Source organism: Hydra viridissima, unplaced genomic scaffold (genome assembly GCF_058129835.1).
Source record: "Hydra viridissima isolate aposymbiotic clone 2 unplaced genomic scaffold, HvirCarnegie_v1 scaffold_2, whole genome shotgun sequence".
NCBI classification, from domain to species: Eukaryota; Metazoa; Cnidaria; class Hydrozoa; order Anthoathecata; family Hydridae; genus Hydra; species Hydra viridissima.
Window position 1 is genome coordinate 26,709,095 of NW_028324301.1, and position 16,111 is coordinate 26,725,205.

The 16,111-nt window shown below is 35.5% G+C and overlaps 1 protein-coding gene across 2 annotated transcripts; it reads right to left on the minus strand.

Annotated features, from left to right (window-relative positions):
- Positions 1–2,709: 2,709 nt before the first annotated feature.
- LOC149892661 (uncharacterized) lies at positions 2,710–9,991 on the minus strand. 2 transcript variants are annotated; one of them, XM_090080035.1, is made up of 5 exons: positions 9,916–9,991; positions 3,848–6,667; positions 3,549–3,614; positions 3,233–3,289; positions 2,710–3,075 (listed from the first exon to the last, which is right to left on the minus strand). In XM_090080035.1, exons 2-5 carry the CDS (start codon positions 6,636–6,638, stop codon positions 2,756–2,758), a joined length of 3,234 nt encoding a protein of 1,077 aa, XP_089936161.1. In that variant the 5' UTR covers positions 6,639–6,667; positions 9,916–9,991; the 3' UTR covers positions 2,710–2,755. The 2 variants fall into 2 exon arrangements, with proteins under 2 accessions (XP_089936161.1, XP_089936162.1); XM_090080036.1 differs by having other exon boundaries at positions 9,922–9,988.
- Positions 9,992–16,111: the final 6,120 nt, after the last annotated feature.

Sequence of the window (16,111 nt, forward strand, 5' to 3'; positions counted from 1 at the left end):
TAGAGAGTAAAAGTGCATGAAAAGCCTCGCTACTTTGTTAAAGGTAGTTTTTGAATAGTTTTTCAAAGCAAGTTTAGCGTAGTTTTCCTCTTTTATGTTTAGACTATGTAGCTTGACATCACAGAACACAAAGCTCAAAAAGGCAAGATAAAATATAAGTTAATCGTAAAATATAGATGTAACAAAGTTTAGACTGCATAAAAAACCAACAACATAATAATCTACTAGGCATGTTTAAGTTGAATTAAATAATGTCCTTTGCGCAAATATAGGAAAGTTAGAGTAAAAATCCATAAAAAGCCTCGATACTTTGCTGAAGAAGAAGATGACTATATGCAACTTTTTAAAATTGTGAGCTATCTATATCGATTTAGGTCCTTTTTGAGTACTTTTTCAAAGAAAAGTTAGCGCAGTTTTCCCCTTTTAAGATTAGATTATGAAGCTTGACATAACAAAACACAAAACTAACAAAGGCAAGATAAAATATAAGGTAAACGCAATATAATGTATAGATGAAACTAAAGTTAGGCTGCATAAAACAAACGGGTAACAATACTCTTCTATGTATGTTTACATTGAGTTAAATAAAATCCTTTGCGCAAATATAGGTATGTTAGAGAATAAAAGTGCATAAAAAGCCTCAGTACTTTGCTGTAGAAGAAGTGGATGAGTAGATACAATTTTTTAAATTTGTGTGCTATCTCTATCGAATAAGTTAGTTTTCGAGAGTTTTTTCAAAGCAAAATTAGCGTAGTGTTCCTCTTTTAAATCTAGATTATCTCAAAAATAGATTTCGAATAGTTTTTCAAAGAAAGGTTAGCGCAGCTTTCCTCTTTTAACATTAGCTTATGTAGCTTGACATCACAGAACACAAAAAGATAAAATAAAATATAAGACAAACGTAAAATGAAAAATAGATGTAGCTAAAGTTAGGCTGCATAAAAAACCAACAACATAATAATCTACTAGGCATGTTTAAATTGAATTAAATAAAATCCTTTGCGCAAAAATAGGTATGTTAGAGAGTAAAAGCGCATAAAAAGCCTCGCTACTTTGTTAAAGGTAGTTTTTGAATAGTTTTTCAAAGACAGGTTAGCGTAAATTTCCTCTTTAAAGTTTAGCTTATGTAGCTTGACATCACAAAATATAAAACTCAAAAAGACAAGATAAAATATAAGATAAACGCAAAATAAAATATAGATGAAACTAAAGTTAGGCTGCATACAAAACCAACAACATAATATTCTACTAGTTATGTTTAAATTGAATTAAATAAAATCCTTTACGCAAATATAGGTAAGTTAGAGAGTAAAAGTGCATAAAAAGCTTTACTTTGCTGAAGAAGAAGATGAATAGATGCAACTTTTTAAATTCGTGAGCTATCTCTATCGGTGTAAGGTAGTTTTTGAACAATTTTTCAAAGAAAAGTTAGCCTAGTTTTCTTCTTTTAAGTTTAAATTATGTAGCTTGACATCACAAAATACAAAACTCAAAAAGACAAGATAAAATATAAGATAAACGCAAAATAAAATATAGATGAAACTAAAGTTAGGCTGCATACAAAACCAACAACATAATATTCTACTAGAAAAGTTAGCCTAGTTTCCTTCTTTTAAGTTTAGATTATGTAGCTTGACATCACAAAACACAAAAAGGCAAGATAAAATACAAGGTAAACGTAAAATAAAATAGAAGTCAAACAAAAGTTAGGTTGCATAAATACAAAAACTGCATTGCCAAAAATAGAATTTGTTGTCTAGAAAGACCTTTTAAACTTTGTTTCTTTCGTTTTTTGACTTAGTGAATCGCGATCTGGTTTTTCTTAGGCGCGCTTGTTTCTTAGTTGTTTTTTTTGTAAAGAAACTTTATTCAGACGTTTTTTTTTACGCAACTCCTTTAACATTATTTTTAACAAAGTATTCTTTTATACGTGTTTACATTGAAATAAAACCCTTTGCGTAAATAGAGATAAATTAGAGAGCAAAAGTACATAAAAAGCCTCGCTACTTTGCAGAAGAAGAATTGGATGGCAAGATTCGTGTGCTTTCTCTTTCGTTTAAGGTACTTCTTGAATATTTTTTCAAAGAAAAGTTAGCGTAGTTTTCCCCTTTTAAGTTTAGCTTACGCAGCTTGACATCACAAAACGCAAAAACCAATAAGGCATGATAAAATACAAGATAAACGTAAAATAAAATAGAAGTGAAACAAAAGTTAGACTGCATAAAAACAAAAAAAAAAAAAAAAACATAATATACTTCTATGTATGTTTACATTGAACTAAATAAAATCCTTTGTGTAAAGATATGAAAAAATAGAGAGTAAGAGTTCATAAAAAAGCCTCGCTATTTTGCTGAAGAAGAAATGGATGTCTAGATCTTTTAAAATAAGGAACTTTTTGATTTCTTTTTCCGAAAAATGGTTGGAGCAGTTTTCCTTTTTTAAATTTCACTTATGCAGTTTAACATCACAGGAAATATTATTTTGCTTTTTAACAAACTCTTAAAAACATCAGAAGTAATTCTAAATGCAACTCTATTAAAAGTTTTCACAGAATAACAAAACGACTTCTTTTTTTTTTTTTAAAGATAAAAAAAAGTTTGAACTATCTTTAAATAAGAAATGTGAGAACAGTTTAACAGAACTTCTTGTTTATTATGTCTTTAGCGAAACAGATAAAAATATTTGCAAAAGCATAGATAAAACAAACTACACAAAAGGCCCATCTTTATTGCCAAACTGAACAAACTTATCTAAACTACATAAATGGTTTCACGATATTGCCATATTGAACAAACTTTTCTAAACTACCCTCTTTTTGAATTTTTAGCTTCATGTTTTTAATTTTGTCTTTAATATGGCTTTGGTAGGAGTACTTTTGCAAGACATGAATGAGCTTGTCACTGCTATGATTTGCCAAGATGCCAAGGTAATCTTTGTACGAGCAACTTGAGCTTACATCTGTAAACACGTCTTGCAAGATGTATGCCAACACCAAAGCTGCACATCGTGGAAAACTTCTGGTGTTGAACCATTCGTTGTGGCCAGGGCAAGCATTCAGCTCTTCAACTATTTCATCTAAAATTTTACAAACTCAAGTCATAACACAAAGTGATTAAATCAAATATTCATTTGGTTCTGAAGTAAGACAAGATTTATTCTGTTTTTTTATTTATTTTTTTTTGTTGACCTTATTGTTTGCACTGATAGCAATAACTGGTTTTTGAAAGATTACCTAAATGGCATTGGCTAACTTCTGCTTTGTTTTCCTTTGTTCTTGGCTGAGTTGATCCTGAAATAAAATAAAACCATGTTCATTTTTCTAATTCATAAAAACCATCAACAGTTTCTAAGTGTTAGAGATGATAACAAGCTGTGCATGATTTCTAACGGTGATGTTTCTAACTTCATCATTAGAAATCGGGTAGACACAACTTTCTAAAAGTGCACTTAGCAATGATGGCTAGTTTTTGTTAACAGTTAACCATCTGAAATTGTGCAAGAAGAGGTTTGTGTTTATATATCTTTGTATAAATTAGGTTTTACATTACCGATGAGTTCTTGAGTGAAAGATGGCATTTCCAACTTGATTTTTTTTCTTCTTGGATCTTTTACTTCTAAAACATAATCAGTTTTAGTATCATTCACTTGTATAAACATTTAAGCAATCACAGAATTAGTCCTGCAACAAATACATACACACTTCTGTGTTGTTTTTTTGTTTTGTTTTGTTTTTTTTACAGCTCTAACAATAACAATAGAGCAAGGAGTTGATTTGGGCATTTTCATTTTTTGAAAGCGTGTTGAGATTTGCATAAAAATCAAAAATCAAAAATCAAAAAGAATTTACCTCTGGATGTAGAGGCAAGACTTTGGCTAAATAGGCTACCAACAGATTGAACAGCATAAGGTGAGAGCTGCTTTGCAAGAACAGTACCAGCCTGTTGGACAGGAACAGCTGAAACTGGATCAGATGAAAGAAACAAACTGGGTTTGGCCAATGTTTGCTGAAAAGCAACAAGGCTAGGAGTCAGAGGAACAGAAAAGACCTCTTTTGAAGGACAGAAAGCGACTTGCTGAGAAGGAGAAGCAGAAACAGGTTTGGCAACCACTTGCTCATTAAAGTAAACTGGAGAAAGTTTTGCATGGTGTTCAATAAAATCCGGTTCATCAGGAAATAATGTTAATGCAAGAGGAGAACAAGCTGTGCCAACAGGAACAGCTAGAGTCTGATCTACATCCATACAAACAGCTTGTTCGTTAGGAACTAGTTGTGCAAGAGCAGGGGATAGTTCAAGAACTGGACCAGCGATTGTTTGTTCAGATGGAACAGACGAAACAGGAGTTGAGGTAGGTTCACACAAGAAATCTACGGCATGGTCGTTGCTATCCTCTAAAGGAACATTGTTTTCTACAGCTGGAGAAAACGGAACCACTGTGGTACAGCTGAAAGTAGCAGCACATTCTTCAGAGTCAGAACCGGAGTCTAAATCTTCCTCAAAGATGTCCTCAACCTCATGAAAACCGTACTCCTCTGCATTAGTTTGGAGCCAGTCCATCACATCCTTCTCCTTCTTTGGTGGTCTCTCAGACTTTTCAACAGTCAAAGACTCTATGACTCCGAAGGACTGTCCGATGCCCAGGGCAAAGCGCAACTCCTCTGCAGCGTTCCACTGGGACACATAAAAGCTATCCATTGTGTTCCTGCTGTGCTTCATGTAGAGTGTAGCAAACCGCTCGCGATCTTCTTTGCTGTTGTTGGCAAAGTAAGTGGCTATCGAACCGCGAATGCAAGTGGGAGTAAGACGCTTCATGGGAATGTTTACTTGGCTTTTTCTGAAGCAGGACGTCAGGCAAGAGGAGATAGCAGAGGAACCCATCTGGTAAACAGGCACTCTAGTTGCACCGAGTGTCACACATTCGTCTTTGTTGGGTCTCATCGATGGAAAAAGGGGCCTGTAGCAGTCGCTCAACTCCAAAACAGTCTTGGTGTCTGCAGCCATGTAGTGAGAGTCGTTGACAAGAAGGTCTCTGTATCTCAGCAAATAAATATCGATCAACACTTTCAAGTCGTTCGGCACTAGAATGTTTTTGGCTCCGTACTTGTATGCTGTTTTGTAGCGCTCTTGCACAATGCAATATCCACACTCACTCTTCTCAGCAGCCATGTAGTCTCTAATGTTTAAAAGAGCAATGTTAGATTTTCTTAAACTGTTAATTACAGTGACAGAGAGCAGAAGATGGTTTCGTAGAGACACAGCATTGTCTCTAGTCGGTGTAAGAGACGGCTTTCTAATCGATTCCACTAACTGTCTTACGTATGCAGACTTGCCATATTCGTTCAGCAAACTGACATTGATGATGTTGATGCATTTTTTGCTTTTCACAAGGCTCCTCCTCAAAGAACGAAAGGGCCTCAGCACTTTTTGTAACTCCTCCACCTTGCAGCGCAAACGTCGGATGGCCTCATGAGAAAGTCCGAAATAGACATTCCTGGCTTCACTGAAACGAAACAGGAGACAAAGGTAGACAAGGCGGTTGTACAACGTGTGACAAGACATGGCTTTTGTTTGGTCAAGTTCACTCAGCTTGGAATTGAGCTGAATGTTTTTAAAGTGCATGGAAAAGTATCTATCCTCCAAAACGTTGGAATTGGTGAGAGCGTTCGGGTGCAGCGTCAGCGTGCTGTCACAACATGTCAATATTTCAACAACTGCATTTTTGTAGATCTTTGCTTGTGACAAAGTGTTGTTGTTGGCTACCACAAGCCACTTTTCAAAATCTCTGAAGAGCTCATCTGCTGACTGGTAATAAAAGTGAAAAGCATCTTTGTCCAGCTGAAACAAGAGTCTCTTATCTTCTGTCAAGACGGAGGAGTTGGAAACCAAGTGCTTTAAGGAATTAAAATCAGAGTCTAGGACGGATTCGGTGTTCAGCTCTTTGTTTTCTACAGAGGTGCAGTGGTTTGCAGAAGGAGCCTCGGACGAACCAGCAACTGATGAGGGCAAGCTTAAAAGAGGATCAGAGGAAAGAACCGGAGAAGAAAAAGAGGAGGAAGGCCCAGGAGCAGAGGATGCAGAGCCTGATGCAGACGCTTGTTCAGCTACTGGCTTAATACCAAAGAAGGCAGGTCGAATAAATTGAGGGACATAGAGCTTGTCGTTGTCGTATCGCTTTGCCTCTGCAATCTTTTGTTTGATCGTCTTGGAATCGTAGAAATGAGTCTCTTTCAAGTGTATGTCCAGTCGGTCGTAATACTTCCAACATTGCAAACAGGGGTAAGGTTTTGGACAGCCGGACTTGCGTTCGAGACGAGCATGCTGAAACTTCCTGACCATTGCAGAGTAAAAGATGGAAGCTTCATCCAAAGTCCAAGAATGATCTTTTTTAGTCAAGTGTCTTTTAATGCTTGTGGAGGAATGTTTGCACAAAGGCATCGGACAGCTAACAGCGTACCTCTTCTTGGTACCATAGAAAGGTACAACCCTGTTTACGGAGCCACACGCTGCAACTAATGCGGCCCTGACTTTGTTTTTGAGCTTTAAGTCTCTCTGTTCTTGTGACTGCCTTCTTTTCTTTTTTTTCGCTTTAGAGTTCGGAGAAGGGGCAACAACAGTGTTGTTTTCTTGTGAAGAAGACATGTTCAGGTGTTTGTTTGCAACGGTTTATGCTAAAAAAAAGAAGACAGTTAGTGAGAGTGTTTTTCTTCTGCCTGCATCCTGGAATCCTGGAATGTTTACAACTGCAGGGAAGAGCTGTGTTTTTTCGAATCCTCTGCAAAAGAGAAAAAAGAAAGAAAAGAGAGCAACAAGAAGAAACAAAGTTTCCACTAGCAAATGAAAAAGAATGAGAGCAACTAGCATTACATGCATGGTGGCAGCAGTGATTGCTATTATGAGAAGGAGAATGAGAAAAAAAAAAAAAAAAAGAAACAAATAAATAAAGAGATGGAGTTTGAGAGGATCTCGCAACCATATGACTCAAAGAAAGAAACTGTGTTGAAAAAAGGCAAGAGAGGGCAAATAGAACTTGCTAACAAGGACAAATGACAGACATAACTACAACAGTAACAACTCTCATTGCAAGCATAATAACAACAGCATCAGCATCACTGACTCAGAGAGTGTTGACATAACAAAAAAGAAAACAAAAGTACAAGCCAAGTGGGGGAACATTAACAAACACTCATTGCAACTATAACAACAACAACAACAACAGCAACAGCATCACTGACTCAGAGGGTATTGATAAAAAAAAACAAGCAAAACAAAAACAAACAAAAAAACAAATAAAAAAACAAAACAAGCAAATTGGGTGAACAGTAACAACTCTCATTGCAAGCATAATAACAACAACAGCATCAGCATCAGCATCACTGACTCAGAGAGTGTTGACAAAATAAAATAGACAATAAGCAAGCAAAGTGGGTGAACAGTAACAACTCTCACTGCAAGCATAATAACAACAACAGCATCAGCATCAGCATCACTGACTCAGAGAGTGTTGATAAAATAAAACAGATTATAAACAAACAAAGTGGGTGAACAGTAACAGCTCTCATTGAAAGCATAATAACAACAACAGCATCACTAACTCAGAGGATATATAAAAAAACAAACAAACAAACAAACAAAACAAAAACAAAAAAAAAACAAGCAAAGTGGCTGAACAGTAACAGCTATCATTGCAAGTAAAATAACAACAACAGCATCAGCAACATCATCACTGACTCAGAGAGTGGTGATAAAATAAAACAGATTAAAAAACAAGCAAAGTGGCTAAACAGTAACAACTATAAATACAAGTAAAATGACAAAAGCAGCAACAGCATCACTAACTCGCAGGGTGTTGATAAAAAAAAAAGCAACAAACAAATAAAGCAAGCAAAGTGGGTGAACATTAACACTCATTGCAACTATAATAACACCAACAGCAACAGCATCAGTGACTCAAAGGGTGTTGATAAACAAAAACAAAGGCACAAACAAAACAAGCAGAGTGGGTGAACATTAACAACACTTATTGCAAGCATAATAACAACAACAGCATCAGCATCACTGACTCAGAGAGTGTTGATAAAATAAAATAGATTATAAACATGCCAAGTTTGTGAACATTAACAAACACTCATTGCAACTATAACAACGACTACAGCAACAGCATCACTTACTCAGAGAGTGTTGAGAAAAAAAACAACAAAAAAAACAAAAACAAAACAAAACAGAAAACAGAAGTACAAGCCAAGGGGGGGAACATTAACAAACACTCATTGCAACTATAACAACAACAACAGCAACAGCATCACTTACTCAGAGGATATTGATAAAAAAAACAAACAAACAAACAAACAAAACAAGCAAAGTGGCTGAACAGTAACAGCTATCATTGCAAGTAAAATAACAACAACAGCATCAGCAACATCATCACTGACTCAGAGAGTGGTGATAAAATAAAACAGATTAAAAAACAAGCAAAGTGGCTGAACAGTAACAACTATAAATACAAGTAAAATGACAAAAGCAGCAACAGCATCACTAACTCGCAGGGTGTTGATAAAAAAAAAAGCAACAAACAAATAAAGCAAGCAAAGTGGGTGAACATTAACACTCATTGCAACTATAATAACACCAACAGCAACAGCATCAGTGACTCAAAGGGTGTTGATAAACAAAAACAAAAGCACAAACAAAACAAGCAAAGTGGGTGAACATTAACAACACTTATTGCAAGCACAATAACAACAACAGCATCAGCATCACTGACTCAGAGAGTGTTGATAAAACAAAATAGATTATAAACAAGCCAAGTTGGTGAACATTAACAAACACTCATTGCAACTGTAATAAGAACAACAGCAACAGCATCACTGACACAAAGGGTGTTGATAAACAAAAACAAAAACACAAGCAAAGTGGGTGAACATTAACAACACTCATTGCAACTATAACAACAACAACAGCAACAGCATCACTGGCTCAAAGGGTGTTGATAAAATAAAGAAATAAAAACAAAACAAGCAAAGTGGGTGAACAGTAACAACTCCCATTGCAAGCATAATAACGACAACAGCAACAGCAACACCATCACTGACTCAGAGAGTGTTGATAAAATAAAATAGATTATAAACAAGCCAAGTTGGTGAACATTAACAAACACTCATTGCAACTATAACAACGACTACAGCAACAGCATCACTTACTCAGAGAGTGTTGAGAAAAAAAAAACAAAAACAAAAAAAAAACAAAACAAAACAGAAAACAAAAGTACAAGCCAAGTGGGGGAACATTAACAAACACTCATTGCAACTGTAACAACAACAACAGCAACAGCATCACTTACTCAGAGAGTGTTTATAAATAAAACAAAAAACAAAAACAAGAAACAAAAATACAAGCCAAGTGGGTGATTACTAACAGCGCTAACAGCAGCAACAACAGTGTCTTTAGAAACAACAAACAAGTACAACAGCAACAACTGCTTTTACAGAGTATAACAATAACAACAACATGGCACTAACAACAACAAAAGGGTTGGAATAAAAACCTGTAGGCAAAAGGAGAGCTGCATTCAGACAAGATCGATTACAAAGAGGCTCTTCTTTAGGACAGAGGAGAAACTGCTTTTGAGGGACAGAGGGACTTTTGTTGTTGTGGTTGTTGTTGTTGTTGTGCAGAAACCAACAAACTTTTATTGAACCGAATATAACCGAATATAACCGAAAGTCTTGTTTGCTTCTGTTTTGTGCCATCAAGAAGGGAAAACAAAACATCACAAAACAAACGAAGCAAACGAAACAAACAAACAAACAAACGAACGAAACAAACAAAAAAAAAAAAAAATTAAAAAAATTAACAAACAAACAAACAAACAAACAAGCAAACAAACAAAAACAAATAAGAAAAACAGAAAACGCAGTACCGAAACCTCGCCATTTTTTATCCTTCCTCAAGCTTTCTCTGGGCGCCAAAGACCGAGAAAGTTGAGCAAACGTGACGTTGAGGGGGGGGAGGGGGGTACTTAAGGACAGCAGACCGACCAATGGCACGCTTAGGAGAGACCCACGTGAATGCTACATTTTCTTTCTATGTACGCTGAATCCGCTCAAAGTCTGGAATTTCCAGCATTCACGTGTCATCACTCCAGCCACCAGATTGGCCCACACTTTGCACACTTTCAAGACTAGAAACTCACTTGTGCTCAATTTGAGCAAAAAAAAAAAAAAACTAAGTCTCGCATGGCGACAACTTTATCTCCAAAGCAAACAATGGCAAACGAAGGCAAACGAAGAAAAAACAAAAACAAATAAACAAAAACAAAACCGAATAGGGAGAGAGAGAGTGAGTCGACTCATTCTTTCGACTGCCTTAAACGAGAAGTCTAAAACGTTTAAAAGTTGAAAACTAAGTTTTTTAATGAACTGCACCGAAAAAACTTTACGACAGTTTAGCTGGTTAAAAACGCAGAGGAAAATATTTTATAAAATTTAAGCGTTCTAAAGATGTCCATTTTTGTTTTTGTTTTTTTATTTTGGTTTGTTTCTGGCTTGTTTTCTTTCTTTAAATTCTAGCGATCGAGCATATTTGAACGGTTTCATCAACCTGTCGGCGCACGTGCTCGAGAGCTAGAACTTTGATTGCTTTTGTTGTTGAGAATTGAGAATGTCCGAGCAGGTTTTTTTATCGATTTCATCGCTTGTGGCGAGGCAAAAATCAAACGCTTTTTGGACGAAAGAAAAGAGATTAAAAGGAAAAAAGAGAAGAAAAAAAAAACAAAAAAATAGGTTATGTGTTATGAACATTTATTTTCTCACGCGATGACGTCTAGTTTTTGTTAGAGTAATTAAAATATGGTATCAAGTTTGTAATTTCTATCTTATTTTTAGTTACGGATAATTGCCAATTATGTCACGTTTAGTATACACAACGCTGTTTTCTTAATAGCAATATGATACAAACAAGTTATAAAAAAAAAAGCGTTCGCTCGATCTTCCTTAGTCAGTTGAACAAAAAGAAATTTTCACAACATATGATTGATTTGGTTGTCCTAGCAAGCTGTTTTAGCAAACGACTAGAGGTTGCAACTGTTGTTCATTGAAAACGAAAAATCTAGCGTCAGCAAGAAATTTTTGAATACATAATGTACACAAAAGTGGCACTTACAAATGAAAATGTAAAAAAAAACTGTTTACCTTGATGCCAGACTCGCAGAGATGTTGTCGCTCGTTGCTATCGACTGCGAACAGCTTTGTTGTTTTTCGAAGTGCCTCTTCATTCTACTTATAGCCGAAGTTTTGGCTTCGAAAAAAAATACGAACGTCGTTAAGCTCAACGAGCTGCTTTAATTGTTGTTCGTGCGAAAACGAAATGCTTAAAACGGATAAAAGTGTTGGCGTAATTACACTTTTCGACCGCGATGCAGTTTGTCAACTCTAGCGTACTTTTTTGGCTCGTGGAGCAAAAGCCTCATGATAATAGCAAAGGCTTAAAATGTCTTAACATGTCAGCAAAGGCTTAATATGCTTAATAAACTGTGGTTAAGCTTTTGCGGTGCAGTTCATTTACAACTTAATTTGCAACTTGCTGGCACAAGCAAACGTTTATGACTTCTCGTTTAAGACAGTTGAGCGAAATCAGTCGACTCACTCATTCTCCCTTTTCTGTTTTGTTTTTGTTTTGTTTTTTTTTGTTTTTGTTTTTGTTTTTGTTTGTTTTTTTTTTTTTCTTTGTTTGTCTTTTGTTTAAAATGTAAAAAACTCGAAAGGAAAGTTGTTGCTTTGTTTGCTTATTGAAAGTTTTCGCCAGTTGCAAGACTTAGTTTTTGTTTTTGTTTACTTATTAAAATATCGAGGAAAATATTTGAGGACATCGCATTCTAATGGTGCCTTTATAACAACATCTAACGATTTAACGTTTAATGTTGTGCTCAAAAAAAAAATTCCTTTTATATCTCTCAATGGTCTCCAACGATAAAACTGCCGACCAATCGCAACGATTAAACAGCCAACCAATGGCAGCTCAATGGTCTCCAAACAAGAGACTGCCGACCAATGGCAGCTCAGTGGTTTGAGAAGTGAGATCATTCGATTTCCTTTTATTATCTCCAGTTTGAACTAGTGCTTGGCTTGTGGTGCAGAAACTAAAACTTCCCGTTTTTGTATTTTGTTTTGAATTTCTTTGCTTTGAGCTTTTTAATCGATCGATAGCTTTAGGAGAAAAGAAGAAACCCCTCTGACGAAGTCTTGGCTTTTTTAAAAACGCTCAAATTTTGGCAAACAAATCTCATACGAAACGCTACTTTGATGTCAAGCTTTCGTTACTCCCTACTCCCTTCTAGCGGAGGGCGGCAAAAAGGTGTTGCATCCTAGAGCTAAAAGTGAGGAGGGAAGCAAGTTTTTTTTTCGTTTTGTTTGCTTTTTTATGTTTTTTGTTTTTTTGAGGGGGGAGAGTTAGAGGGTAAGGGGGTTAGGATTAGAGGGGGTTGGGGTTACGGTTTGGAAACCTGGGGACGAGGATATCAAGCAGGAGTTTAGTGTTAAGGTTAAAGGGCCCACGAGGGGCGTCCTTCAATTGTAAAATGCCTTTAGACGCACGTGTCTAGTCGTCTCGTTGCATCGACCTAGAGGAGTTTTCTGATAGATCTTGCGCTTTGGGCTCAGTTAATCGGTCTGTATCCATTGTAAACACGGTGTCTGCCGTTAGAAAATCGTTAACCAGGCGTTTGTGAGCTTTAACAACCATCCCTTTGAGTTTAAAACGAACGTTTCTTCAAAAGCCACTCGAGATGGAGGTACTCACGGAGGTTTGTTACGGTAACAACCCTGTGGTTTGCCATCTTCTTTCTTTCCGCAGCGTCGCAAACGCATCGGCCGGTCTCTTAGGTGACGAAAAAACGTCTGATCTCTCGACTGGAATGCTTAACGTACTAAGATTAGTAGAGTTAGTACTAAGAGTTGCATCTGGCCGCCGTAATTTTCTTCGATGATGTCTTGAAAATTTCGTGACGTCGTTTTCAAACCTCTAGGGTCGATTTTAACCTTCGACCTTAAAGTCGATTTTAGCCTTCGGTGTGGCTCTGTACAACTTTTGCGGTGAAAAAGCTTGCGCGGAGTCTACAGTTGTATTTAGCCGACAGACGCTGGCAACGCAGAAACAGAATGACTCTTGGGCGGCGCAAACCGAGCGTTCAGCAAATTTCTAGCATTTTACGTCAAAGCGGACAATCTGCACGACAAATAAAGCTAACTTTCTCGTTGCAACAGTTAGTCACTGGATCGTTGGACGAGTGTGTACAGCTGTTTTGCGTCGAAAGCCGACCGGTGGTCGGATGCGACTCTTCTTTTCATTCGAAAATCAGAACCTGGCCATCAGTCGTGTATCACCATCGAATGCTTAATGTAGTGATTTCTCGAAACGACAAAAGCTTGTAAAACAAACAGCTTCGCTGTACTGTTGCCTAATATGTTAACGGATGGCCAGGAACAACCTTGGTCTGTAATGAATGAGTTCGTTTTTCCATTCGAGGCACTAATTACTGCAGTTTTAAAAGTCACCTAAAGTATAAGCTCATCTCTCCATTCAAGAAAAACAAGCATCAGAGTTTCGGAAAGTTTGCATGCACGACACCACCATCGATGATACTTAAACAAACAGAAAATGAATTGCAAAACAGAACCACTGAATTGCAAAACATAACAACGGACAGCTTGTAAAATGCATGGTGATGAGCTTCTTCAATCCAATCAAGGAACCAAGCATCACAGTTTCGGCAATGGTGCATGTGCAAATCAGCAAACTGTGATACTTAATCAAACAACTTCACTGTTTTGCTTAGTTTAAGAACGGATGGCTAAGAACAACCTCGTTAGTGAGTATGAAGTCATCTCTTCATTCCAGGAATTAATAATAATCAGAGTTTTAGAAGTCTCTTACGTGCGATACTACTATCAACGGTACTTAATCAAACAGCCTCTCAGAATGGCCTAGTTTGAGAACGGAAGGCTAGGAACAACCTTAGTAGTGAGTCATCAGTTCAACTTTTCATTCAAGGAATTAAGCATCTAAAATCTGAAAAATAAAAAGAAGAGCTCTTTGTTAGAAGTTCTTATTTTTATTTTTCCTCAACTTCTATTTCTTTTCTTTTTTTACTTTTTTTTTTTTAATGATAGTTTTTCTTTTTTTTTATCTATTTTGTTCGTTTAAATTAATACAACAGGCGTTTTAGGTCGTTTCTGTAACATTATTTAACACTTTAAATTGTAATAAATATTTGAACAGAAGAAAATCCCTTTCGTAACGTTAAAATGTCATAAGAACATTTCATCTTTACCAAATACGCTTGTAAAAATAGTTTCACTTTTAAAGTTTGTTGTATATGTCTTTTAATTTAGTGAATCGCAATTTGGATTTTCTTAGGCGCACATCTACTTTAGTTGCTTTTTCTTAAAGAAAGGTCACCAGAGTTTTCTTACACAGCCCCTGCAGCATAATCTTTAACAAAATACTCTTTTGAAAAGTTTTACATTGAAATAAACAAAAGCCATTTGCGTAAGTAGAGATAACTTAGAGAATAAAAAGTGCATAAACGCCTCGCTACTTTGATGAAGAAGAAACGGATGACTAAATGCAACTTTTTAATTTCGTGTGCTATCTCTTTCGATTAAGGTACTTTTTGAATATTTTTTCAAAGAAATGTTAGCGTAGTTTTCCTTTTTTAAATTTAAATCATGTTTAAAGGTAGTTTTTGAATGTTTTTTCAAAGAAATGTTAGCGTAGTTTTCATCTATTAAATTTAAATCATGTTTAAAGGTAGTTTTTGAATGTTTTTTCAAAGAAATGTTAGCGTAGTTTTCATCTATTAAATCTAAATCATGTTTAAAGGTAGTTTTCGAATATTTTTTCAAAGAATTGTTAGCGTAGTTTTCCTCTTTTAGATCTAGCTTATGTTTAAGGTAGTTTTTGAGTATTTTTTCAAAGAAAAGTTAGCGTAGTTTTCCTCTTTTAGATCTAGCTTATGTTTAAGGTAGTTTTTGAGTATTTTTTCAAAGAAAAGTTAGCGTAGTTTTCCTCTTTTAGATCTAGCTTATGTTTAAGGTAGTTTTTAAATATTTTTTTAAAGAAAAGTTAGCATAGTTTTCCTCTTTTGGATATAGCTTATGTTTAAGGTAGTTTTTAAATATTTTTTTTAAAGAAAAGTTAGCGTAGTTTTCCTCCTTTAGATCTAGCTTATAATTCAGGTAGTTTTTGAATATTTTTTCAAATAAAAATTAGCAAAGTATAGTTTATTTAGCATGACATCACAAAATACTAAACTCAAAAAGGCAAGATAAAGTATAAGATAAACGTAAAATAAGATATAGATGAAACAAATGTTAGGCTGCATAAAATCAAAAACTGCATTGCCTATCATAAACACAAATGTCTAGTGAGAGCTTTTAAAGGTCGTTCTTTTCGTCTTTTAATTTGGTGAATCGCGATTTGAATTTTCTAAGGCGCACATGTCTTTCAGTTGCTTTTTTCTTAAGGAAAGGTCGCCAGAGTTTTTTTACGCAGCTCCTGCAGCATAATCTTTAACAAAATACTCTTTTGTATATCATTACATAGAAATAAACAAAAACCATATGCGTAAACAGAGATAAATTAGAACGCAAAAGTGCATAAAAAGCCTCGCTACTTTGCTATAGAAGAAGTGGATGACTAGATACAACTTTGTAAATTCGTGCACTACCTCAATGGATTAAGGTATTTTTCGAAAGTTTTTTAAAAGCATAAATAGCGTAGTCTTCCTCTTTTAAATCTAGCTTATGTCTAAGGCAGTTTTTGAATAGATTTTCAAAGAAAGGTTAGCGTACTTTTCCACTTTTAAGTTTAGCTTATGTAGCTTGACAAAACAACACACAAAAAGACAAGATAAAGTATCAGATAAACGTAAAATAAAATATAAATGAAACTAAAGTTAGGCTGCATAAAAAACAAACAACTTAATAATCTACTAGACATGTTTAAGTTGAATTAAGTAAAGTCCTTTGCGCAAATTTGGGTAAATAAGAGAGTAAAAATCCATAAAAAGAAGAAGTGGATGAGTAGATACAATTTTTTAAATTTGTGTGCTATCTCTA